General features: G+C 37.3%; 1 protein-coding gene across 1 annotated transcript in view; it reads right to left on the bottom strand.

Annotated features, from left to right (window-relative positions):
• ARHGAP24 (Rho GTPase activating protein 24) overlaps positions 1–10,906 on the bottom strand; it is a 625,449-nt gene extending 614,543 nt beyond the window's left edge. The window contains exon 1 of the mRNA XM_006867733.1: positions 10,716–10,906. Within this exon, the coding sequence (XP_006867795.1) occupies positions 10,716–10,892 (177 nt within the window). The 5' untranslated portion in view covers positions 10,893–10,906. The remainder of the gene's footprint in view (positions 1–10,715) is intronic.
• Positions 10,907–12,239: the final 1,333 nt, after the last annotated feature.

Below are 12,239 nucleotides of genomic sequence, written 5' to 3'. Positions count from 1 at the left end.
TCTCTGATGTTACATAGGAAGTCAGTATTATTTGAGGTGAAATCTAAATTCTTAAGGCATCCACATTTATTTTAAACACATAATCAAGGTTTCAGCTTCTGGAACATGTATTTTAACAAAGGGCCACTTTTGCCTTAGAGGTTTCTAAATTTCATTCATTTGAATTTTATTAAATATTTAAAATTAGAGTTTACTCTTGAATACGCAATCACATTTAAAGGTCACCCTCAGGTTATAATCTACTCAAAATCACTTTGTTCTCTAAGTTAAGAAAATCTATTGTGATCTAATATAGTGCTATCTTCATCATGTCTGGAAAAAAATGGTCCCCACACAATTGGATCAATATATGTTGTGGAAAGTCTGGACTACATTAATTAAGTTGGTGCCTGTTTGGATTTTAGTCATTTTTATCAGGAGTCCCCAACTGGCCTCTAAAAATCAATGCACAACAAATTCTACATAGAGGGTATGCAATCACTGTTGTTGTTGTTGCCTTTGAGTCTGATCTGATGCAGGACAACCTTATATATAAGAGAACAAAATGCTTCCTGGTCCTGAGCCATCTTCATGATCTCTGATGATATATGTTTCAGCTCGTTGTCATGGCTGTGGTGTGAGTTCATTTCAGGGAGGGTTTGTGGCATGGTAGGATCAACACTGGACTGCAAACCATAAGGCTGACAGTTCAAACTCTCCAGCTGCTTCTTGGAGTTGGAAGTGCCTCAGTGGCACCTAACAACAACGTCCAGTACAGTCCTGTGTGGTGCTGTAGGATAAACACTGGACTGCAAGGTCGATTTGAACTGCATAGTCGGCAGCTCAAACTCCCCAGCTGCTCATCAGAAACTCTATAAAGGCTTGCTTTGAGTCAGAAGCAACATGAGGCCACTTAACAACAACAACATATATTACTGAAAATGACTATTTTCTACAGATTAGTCTTTTCTGATAATGGGTCCAAAGTATGTAAGGTGAGGTTTTACCATTCTTGCTTTTAAGGAATTTTTTCTGTTTTTTTGTTGGATATTTTATGACCTCAGACTGATTGGTATCCATAAAGTTTTCATTGGGTACGTTTTAGTAGATAATAGGCCTTTCTTCTTAGTCTTAGTCTGGAAACTTCACTGAATTCGGTTTAAGCTGGGTGACCCCTGCTGATATTTATAACCCTGATGACATAGCTCCCAGCATCACAACAACACGTAAGCCACCAGATATGGCAATCTGACAGATATTTAAGAGAGTATAACAGGTGTGGAGTCATTACTGGTGATTGCAATGCAAAGGTTGGGAATAAAGAGGAAGGATCAGTGGTTGGAAAATATGGCCTTGGTGATAGAAATGATGCTGGGGATCACATGATAGAATTCTGCAAAACCAATGATTTGTTCATTTCAAATACCTTCTTTAGACAGCATAAAAGATAAGTACACACATGGACATCACTAGATGGAATACACAGAAGTCAAATTTACTGCATCTGTGGAAAGAGATGATGGGAAAACTCCTATCATCAGTGAAAACAAGGCCAGGGGCAGACTGTGGAACATACCATCAATTACTTATATGCAAATTCAAACTGAAGCTGAAGGAAATGAAAACAAGTTCATGAGAGCCAAAATATGACCTTAGATCTATAGACCTGAGTTTAGCGATCATCTGAAGAACAAATTTGATGCATTAAACACTAAAGACTGAAGACCAGAAGAGTTGTGGGATGACATCAAGAACATCATACATAAAGAAAGCAAAAAGTCATTAAGAAGACAAGAAAGAAGGAAAGGGTCAAAATGGATGTCAGAAGAGACATTGAAACTTGCTCTCCAGTGTAGAGATGCTAAAGCAAATGGAAGAAATGAGAAGGTACAAGAGCTGAACAGAAAATATCAAAGGTCAGCTCTAGAAGACAAAGTCAAACATTACAATGAAATGTGCAAAGATCTGGAGTCAGAAAACCAAAAGGGAAGAACATGCTCAGCATTTCTCAAGCTGGGGGAACTGAAGAAAAAACTCAAGCCTTGATTTTTGTTATTGAAGGATTCGCTGGGCAAATTATTGAATGATGCAGACAGCATCAAAAAAAGATGGAAGTATTGCACAGAGTCACTGTACCAAAAGGAAATGGTTAATGTTCATCCATTTCAAGAGTGAGCATATGATCAAGTGCCAATGATTCTGAAGGAGGAAGTCCAAGGTGCATTGAAGGAACTGGCAAAGAACAGGCACCAGGAATTGATGGAATAAAAATTTAAATCTTTCAAGAAAGTGAGGCAGCATTGGAGGCACTCATTCATGTATGCCAAGAAATTTGGAAGACAACTAACTGGCCGACTAATTGGAAAAGATCCATATTTGTGCCCATTCCAAAGAGAAGTGACCCAATGGAATGCGGAAATCATTGGACAATATCTTTGATACCCCATGTGAGTAAAGTTTCACTAAAGGTAATAAAGAAATGGCTGCAAGCATATATTGACAGAGAACTTCCAAAGGTTCAAGCCAGATTCAGAAGAGGATGTGGAATGAGGAATATCATTACTGATATCCGATGGATCTTGGCCGAAAGCAGAGAATATCAGAAAAATGTTTACTTGTGCTTTATTGACTACACAAAGTCTTTTGATTGTGTGGATCATGACAAGCTATGGACAACATTGTGAAGTATGAGTATTCCTGAACATTTAATTGTGCTTATGAGTAACCTGTACATAGGCCAAGAGGCAATTGTTCAAACGGAACATAAGGACAATAAATTTGTCCTTAAGTCATTCTAAATTAAGAAAGGTGTGTGATAGGGTTATATTCTTTCACCATACTTATTCAACCTGTATGCTGAGCAAATAATCTGAGAAGCTAGGTTTTATGAAGAAAAATGTGGCATCAGGATTGGAGGAAGACTCATTAACAACTTGTGATATGCACATGATACTATTTTGCTTGCTGAAAGTGAAGAGGTCTTAAAACATTTATTGATGAAGGTCAAAGACCACAGCCTTACTGATGAAGACCAGAGACCAATAAACAACATTCTTATCAATGGAGAAAAGATTGAAGTTGTCAAGGACTTCATTCTTCTTGGGTCAACTATCAACACTTATGGAAGCAGCAGTTGAGAAATCAGACAACGTATTGCATTAGGCAAATCTGCTGCACAAGACGTATTTAAAGTGTTGAAGTACAAAGATGGCAGCTTGATGACTAAGGTATGCCTGACCCAAGCCATGGTATTTTCAGTAACCTCATATTCATGTGAAAACTTGAATAAGGAAGACCATAGAAGAATTGATGCTTTTGAGTTATGGTGATGGAGGAGAATATTGAAAATGCCATGGGCTGCCAAAAGAACCAACAGATCTGTGTTGAAAGAAATGCAGCCAGAGTGCTCCTTGGAGGCCAGGATGGCCAAACTTCTTCTCTCATACTTCGGACATATTGTCAGGAGGGACCAGTCGCTGGAGAAGGATATCATGTTTAGTAAGGTGGAGGGTCAGAGTAAAAGGGAAGATTCCCAGTGAGATGGATTGGCCCAGTGGCAGCACCAATGGGTTCAAACATGACAAGAATTGTGAGGTTGGCCCAGGACCGGGCAGTGTTTCATTGTGTTGTGCACAGGGTCACTCTGAGTCAGTACTGACTCAAAGGTAACCAACAACAACAACAACAACAATAAATACTATTTTACAACTTCTATGCCATATCTCAGTTCTGAAATCTGTTCTCTAATTTATCTACCTAGAAAACTTTCATTGGTTTTCAAAACTTTACTTAAGGATCACCTATTGCTTGGTGGCACTTAACAGCAATAACAATTGCTTTGTGTGGACTCTTGGTGTGGTGCTGCAGGATTAGCACTGGACTGTAAACCAGAAGATTGGCCATTCAAACCCACTACTTGCTCCTCAGAAACCCTATACAGGGTCGATATGAGTCAGAACCAACTCGGCTGCACTTAGTAACAACATTGCTGTGTACAGCCTTTCCAACCCCTCTAGACATAGTTATTACTCAATCTTTGATACTAATTATATCCATGTTTTCAGAACATTCAGTTCTTACATGGTACCTGTGTCAATTATATTTTGTTTGTAAATGTTCCCCAATAGCTGAGAAATTTTCCATAACAAGGATAATGATGAAACATAATTCTTTATTGAGTTGAGAAGAAACTCAGTGAAAGTTTTACTAAAATGCATAGAAGTATGAATTTAACAATAAAAAAATAAAGTAAAAAAAAAACTACCTACAAATAGGAAACATATTTAAAATGTTGGCCTATGAGACACTGAGATCATGGATATATTAATGTGTGGCAATAGATTACTTTTATTGACACCCACTCACTCATCAAAAATAGGTTTTCAGCACTTACAATGTGCCAGGAATACAACCTCACTTTTATGAATCTATGCAAAAGTAAGGAATTAGTCTATTTGTCTAGAATACAGGATGAGTCTTTAAAATAAGCTAATTGCTCTCTGCCATACGGATTCCAGTTTATAATCTGATATTTTACGTATATGCATCAACATCATTCAAAAAGTGTAAAATTCAAAAGCACAATGTTAGTATCCCCTATACTAACATTATCATGAATGGTGATTCAAAACAGTAAACAAGAAACTTCAAATTTATTTCCCCAATTTTTTACTGCTTTATTAATAGAAAATTTAACAAATAATATGTAGAAAGAACAATTAAGGACATTTCTGGGTAAGAAAATGTAAGAATTTGTATGTAAAAGAATTAAAACCTTCTTGTCACTACAACTCAATTTTGTTAGTTTTTGTTTATATGTCTAATTATAACTTATTAATATCAAAACAGTATTTATAAATTAAAATTTTATGGATACTGTAAATCAAATCAACTTTCATACTGAGGCACATTTTCATTGGCCTTTACTTTACACCTATTTTTATTTATATTATCAATATTTGATCAAACACTAATACCTGTATAGTATAATGTACAACTGTGGATCTTCTCATAAATAAATAACATAGAATAGCAAACCAATGCTGTATTATAATTTCTGCTTTGAATAGTTTAGGGAAAAGTTTCTCAGATGGGTTCATTTGCCTTTTCTATATTATCTGCAAATTCTCAAATTTGAGAAATTATGAATTTGTCCTTAGGTCATTGTATCCTACCTTTATGATTAGAAAATGGCTGCCATTTTTCCTTTCTAACAGACAAAGACAGTGTGCAGCTTGAGCTCACCAAATAGACAAAACATTTTTATTTGCTTTTAATTCTTCACTGACTTGATTTCTGAACTCTGCTAACTCCCCTCTCATTTTCTATATTTGGAGTCCTGGTGAGGAACTGTGGGATATAGCACTGGCTCTTAAGGTCACTTTGAACCAAAAGGTCAGCAATTCAAACACACCAGTAGCTACCTGAAAACTCTATACAGGGTCACTATGAGTCAGAATTGACTCTACAGCACTTAACAACAATTTAATGCTTAATTTGTTTGCATGTTGGCTAACAAATCAGAATAAAAGTTCCTGGAAGAAAAAAATTAAATCTTTCCTGATTAGTGCATCCCTCCATTACAAAACTCTCACTTTAACATTTTAAACACCTGCTTCAGTTCTATCTTTCACGTTAATCTGATCCCTTTCTCTGAGTTTGATAAAAACAAAACAACAACAAAAGATTTTTTGTTCTAGATAAAACTTAATCTGAGTATTAAACAAAGGACAAAGAAAAAGAACCCTAGATGTAAGATAAGAGAGAAAAATTCCATTGCTTTGTCCCTTATCTATACACATTGAACGTGTCATTTTACATCTCTAAGCCACACTCCACCACTCTTCTGTCAGTGTGTTTACTGTGGTGGCTTGTGGCATGTAGCTCTGATTCTGGAAGCCATACCTCTGGTATTTTAAATGGGTCACCCAAGGTGATGAGGTTCCAGTTGAGCTTCTAGATAAAGACAAACTAGGAATAAGGAGAGACAGACTACTTCTAAATATCTAGTCACTGAAAAGCTTATGAATAGCAATGGAACATGCTCAGCTACAGAATACTTAATATTGAACATGATGAAAAGCACCAGAATATTGTCAGATATAGTGCCAGAAAATGAGTGCCTCGGGTTGGAAAGAATTCAAAATACAACTGGGGAAGACTTGGCTCCTCAAAGAAAAGATGACCATGATGCTATGAATGCAATAAAGCCTTCAGGATCTTCATTTGCTGATGGGGTACAACTCAAAATGAAGAGAAAGAGCTGAAAACACCCACTAATAATAGAAACCTGGAACGTACAAAGTACGACTCTAGGAAAATGAGAAATTGTCAAAAATGAAATGAAACACATAAACATTAATATCCTAGGCATTAGTGACCTGAAATGGACTGATATTGGCCATTTTGAATCTGACAATCACATGGTTTACAATGCCAGGAATGACAAATTGAAGAGGAATGGCATTACATTTATCATCAAAAAGAACATATCAAGACATGCCTTGAAGTACAAAGCTGTCTGTGACAGGATGATATCCATACACCTACAAGGAAGATCAGTTAATACCATTGTTTTTCAAATTTACCCACCAAACACTAAAGCCAATGATGATGAAATGGATGAATTTTACCAACTTTACAAGTCTTAACTTGATCAAACATGCTATTAAGATGTACTGATGATTACTGGAGATTAGAATGCAATATTGGAAACATAGAAGAATGATCTATAGTCTGATAACATGGCCTTAGAGATAGAAACAATGCTGGAAACCAATGACTTCTTCATTGCAACTACCTTTTTTAAACAGCATAAAAGATGACTATACACATGGACCTCACCAAATGAAACACATGGAAATCAAATTGACTTCATCTGTGGAAAGAGATAGTGGAAAAGCTCCATGTCATCAGCCAACACAAGGCCAGGAGCACACTGTGGAACAGATCATCCATTGCTCATATGCAAGGTCAGGCTAAAGCTGAAGAAAATTTAAACAAGTCCACAAGAGCCAAAATAAGATTTAGAACATATCCCACCTGAATTTAGAGATTATTTGAAGAACAGATTTGATGCATTAGATACTAAAGACTGAAGACCAGAAGAGTTGTGGGATGACATCAAGAATATCATACAGGAAGAAAGCAACAGGTCCTTAAGAATTTAAGAAAGAAGGAAAAGACCACAATGGATGTCAGAAGAGACTTTGAAACTAGCTTTCCAGCATGGTGGTGCTGGTGTGCCATAGAGTCAGTTCCAACTCAGAGATGAAAGCAGAAAGCCTCATCTTTCACCTGCATAACAGCTGGTAGTTTCAAACTTCTGACCTTGCAGTTAGCAGTCCAACTCATAACCACTACACTACCAGAGCTCTCAAGTGTAGAGTTGCTAAAACAAGTTGCAACTCTACACCTGAAGAGGTAAGGAGGTAAGAGAGATAAATAGAATGTTTCCATGGTCGGTTTAAGACAAAGACCTGGAATTAGAAAACCAAAAGGGAAAAACATACTCAGCATTTCTCAAGCTGAGGGAACTGAAAAAAATAAAAAAATAAAAAAATCCAAGCATCAACTTGAAATATTGAAGGATTCTCTGGGCAAAACTGAATGAATCATAAATCATCAAAAGAAGATGGAAGGAATACTTAGAGTCACGGTACCAAAAATAAATGGTTGATGTTCAAACATTTCAAGAGGTAGCATATGATCAGGAAACAATGATACTGAAAGAAGTCCAAGGTGCATTGAAGACATTGGCAAAGAAGGCGGCACCAGGAATTGAAGGAATGCAAATTGAAATCTTTAAACAAACTTATGTAGCAATGGAGGCACTTACTCATCTATGCCCAGAAATCTGGAAGACAACTACCTGGCCAATTTACTCGAAGAGATCCATATTTGTGCCTGTCCCAAAAAGAGGTGACCCAACAGAAGTCAGACATAATTGGACAACATCATTAATATCTCATGCAAGTTAAAAATCTTTGTAAAAGTAGTAAAAATTAGCTGCAACCACACATTGACAGAAAACTTCCAGAGGTTCAGTTGGAATCAGAAGAAGACATAGAATAAGGGATATCATTGCTGATGTCAGATGGATATTGACTGAAAACAGATAATACAAGAAATATGTTTATCTGTGCTTTATTGACTATGCAAAAACTTTATATTTTATGGATCATGACAAGCTATGGACAACATTGTGGAGACTGAGTGTTCTGGAACACTTAATTGTGCTCATGAGGAATCTGTATGTAGACCAAGTGGCATTTGTTAGAACAGAACAAGGGAACACCGAATGGTTTAAAAGTAGGAAAGGTGTGCACCAGGGTTGTATTCTTTTACCATGCTTATTCAATCGGTATGCTGAATAAAGAATGCCAGAAGCTGAATTATGTGAAGAAAAATGTGGCCTTGGAATTGGATTTATTAACAACTGTGATATGCAGATGATACAACCTTGCTTGCTGAAAGTGAAGAGGACTTAAAATACTTACTAATGAAGATCAAAGACCACAGCCTTCAGTATGGGTTGCATCTCAATGTAAAAACAACAAAAAAATCCTCAGTAGTGGAGCAAGAAACAATACCCATATAAATGGAGAAAAGATTGAAGTTGTCAAAGACTTCGTTTTGCTTGGATCAACCATAAACACTCATGAAAGCTGAAGTCAAGAAATCAAAGAACATGTTGAATCAGGCAAATCTGCTGCACAAGATCTCTTTAAAGTATTGAGGAGCAAAGATATCAGTCTGAGGACTAAGGTGTACCTGACCCAAGTCATGGTATTTTCCGTAGCCTCATATATATATGAAAGTTGGCCAATAAATAAGGAAGACCTTCAAAGAATTGATGCATTTGAGTTATGGTGTTGGAGGAGAATATTAAAAAATATAAAAGACTGCCAAAAGAACAAACCAATCTGTGTTAGAAGAAGTACAGTCAGGATGCTCATTGGTTACCAGGATGGCCAGACTTTGTTTCTCATACTTTGTACACATTATCAGGAGGGACTAGTCACTGGAGAAGGACAGCATGTTTGGTAAAGTGGAGGGTCAGAGAAAAAAAGACCCCCAACGAGATGGATTAGCACAGTGGCGACATAGGATCTCTATGAGTTAGTGTTGACTCAATTGCACCTAACAACAACAACACAAGCCACAATAGTTCCATCTGTAATGATAACTCCCATATTCCCCACTGGTATGCTGCGTTAAATCCGGTAACAAATACAGAAACACACCATTTACTGTCTTTGTTGTTGTTGTTGTTGTTGTTGTTGTTAAGTGTCTTGGAGTTAGTTCCAACTCATAGCAACCCTGTATAGAGTTTCAAAGCAGCATATGGGGGGTTTGAAGTGCCGACCATGTGGTTAGCAGTCCAATATTCATCCTATAGTGCCACACCAAGACTCCATTCACTGCCCTTAGTGACACCAATATAAGATACTTTTATTCCTTATTTGTGAGGTCTTTGGCTGAGACCAGAGAAACTCAGACCTACCTAAAGGTAAATTGTGGCTCTGCTATCTGTTTAAATTTGCATAATATACTTACCCTTAGTTTCTTCATGCACAAATAAGGATAATATCTATCTCATAAGGTTATTTTAAGCATGTAATCAGAAAACACATGTCAATTCTTAATCTGATGTCTTGTCCTAGTAAAAGTTCAAAATCAATAGCAATTTCAAAATATGAGTGGGTTTTGTGACATTTACTATACTGCTACTGTTTGTTAGAGGAATAAGAACCTGGTGAAATTAAAATGCTTCAAGAATTTAAAAGAAACACTGGTTCAATTCCTAACGTGGTTCATGAATTGAACACCAGAGGAAATAGCCTCAAGAACATTCAGTTTATGTAAAATCATCTACTATGAGATTAATCAAAATCCCATAGACATAAATGGAGGAAAAGCACAGAAAGGATGCCTCAGTTCACATTCTCCTTTCTTCAGTTACTAAGCAATGATCACAGAGGAGAATGCTTGTTCAGAGGTATAAGGAGAGACAAAGACTTTTCCCCTCATTGCAATCTACAGATTAGTGACTGGGAAAATAGTAAGTAAACAAGTACACAAAAAACTGTTAAGGAAGCACAGAAACTATTCTTAAAGGCCTATGCGATCATGCATGCTTGTTGAATGTATATTGCTGTACAGTTTAGCACCATATCCATATTTCACACCTGTTAAGGTGGAGGGAAGCCTTAGAAAGTACCCAGAAAGATATCTCAGAAAGTACTAAATGCTGCACTTGCAGTATTCCTAGACGTTTTTGCTTTCAATACATTCCTGAGAGATGAAAAGATGTTTTGACTGTGTCTTCTCATAGATGTCTATTAATATTTTCTCATGGAGTAAACATCCCCTCAGTGACTGAGACAGTCTATTCAAGCAGAGTAAAACTGAGAATGAATATTGATGCTGTGTCTTATAGTCGTAGCAACTCTGTATATGATGTCCAAGGAGCTGCTTGTGGATTTGAGCTGCTTACCTTGCAGTTAAGCAGTCCAGTGCTTACCTTAGAGCACCGCACCACAAGTATAATTTGCTGCTTAGCTTCAATTAGCAAAGTTATAAATTCTGAACCGAAGTGAACAATGGAAAAAAATGCAAAAACTGCAAATCAGTGAGGGAGATTGGGACAGCCTCAAACTCCATCAGTTTTAAGTGAACCTGTCTACTTCTTGGATTCCTTTGGTCTACAGTGCATTATGTTTTCTTCTACTTACCAATGGCTTGCTCTCATCTTCGTCTTTGAAATAATAGAGCTGATCACCCTTGAGAACGAACCAACGGGTATGCCAAGTCTTGACAAAGCCTCCTTGCTTCCTCAGCCACCCACACTTGATGCCACTCTGTCGCCCTTGGCCTTGTTGGGGGCTCTCCCCAGAGTCATTGTTCTCCATTATCAAGCTGATGGATTTCCCTATGGAGCAAACAAAGAGAAAAGGCAAGAATGAAGTGCCCTGCTATATTCAAATTCCTCTTAAGCTTCATCTGCCCAGAAGTAAAGGGGGCGGAAGATTTAAAACAAGTTTATCAATACGCATGCCAAATTTCTAGAAGCAAGCCACAAAGCTGAGAGCAGTATGCCCAAAGAAAACTTGGAGAGCTTGTTTTGTCTTCCTGGGTTCTTAAGTGAATTAGGTGATGATAACTTTTTTAAGAAGTGGGAACATTCTAAAGGTTATATACTAAGAAGCAATTTTTGAAAACAAACTAAAATAAGAAACAGAACATAGAGCTGGTGAGAATGGGCTTCAGTGCCTGGGTGTGCTGATGCTGCCTGTCTGTACAGGCCTCTTGATTAGCTGAATAAGCACTAGCCTGACACGTGTCGAAGTTAAAGAGCCTATTTCAAAAACCTCAATGGAAGACATTTGTTTGGCGTATGTGAAAATTTCTACCTCCTGCCAAACTATTCCCTTGAGAGTTTCTTTGACTGAAAAAGTTTAAGGGAAAAAAGAAAATAAACACTGCTTGGAAGATCAAATTTCTTTCTTATGTCCACCTTCAATGTTTAGGAGTAAATGGCACACTCTAGTCAATTACATGGCAAAGAAGATTTTAAGGTTTTGTGTTAGTTTAAGGCTGTCTACAATACACATAGCAACAACAAAGGTTTATCATAGGGACTATATTAATTGTCAGATGAGACACTACTGTGGCACAGTAAAAACAGGTAGGGGGAAGGTGGGGTGGGGGGTGGGGGTGGGGTGTCTTACCCAGACAGCAAGGGATGAGTGGTTAGGGGTTAAAAGAGGTTTTACTCTCCCAAACACTTTCTCCAAATTTTTGCTAACGTTTATTTCAAAGTATGCATTCAGGAAAAGAGAGGCCCTCTCTCTTACTTGTGTGGGAGGAGTGCCAAGAGTACACTCATAAGGATCCAAATTAATTATTAAAGCACAGAATAGCCCTATCCAGGTATATTCAGACACAAAGTCACTATTATATTTTTTCTAATTAATTCCTGAAGACAAGTAGTCTTTCTTTCTGGTTTTTATTTTCACCAGTAATTTTTCAGTCAATTTACACGTATAGAACTCTAATTAGGAGTCCCTGGGTGACACAAACAGTTAAATATTACAGTACTAATGGGAAGGCTGGTGGTTCCAACCTGCTCAGAGGTGCCTCAGAGACAAGCCTGACAATTTGCTTCTGAAGGGTCAAAACCTTGGAAATGCTACTCTGAACACTTGAGGTCTCCATGAGTCAGACTCCACCCAACAGTAATTGTTGTTGTTAGGTGC

The sequence above is a fragment of the Chrysochloris asiatica genome, unplaced genomic scaffold (assembly GCF_000296735.1).
Source record: "Chrysochloris asiatica unplaced genomic scaffold, ChrAsi1.0 scaffold00109, whole genome shotgun sequence".
NCBI classification, from domain to species: Eukaryota; Metazoa; Chordata; class Mammalia; order Afrosoricida; family Chrysochloridae; genus Chrysochloris; species Chrysochloris asiatica.
Note: the sequence above shows the minus strand (reverse complement) of the source record. Positions and strands in the feature narration are given on the sequence as shown.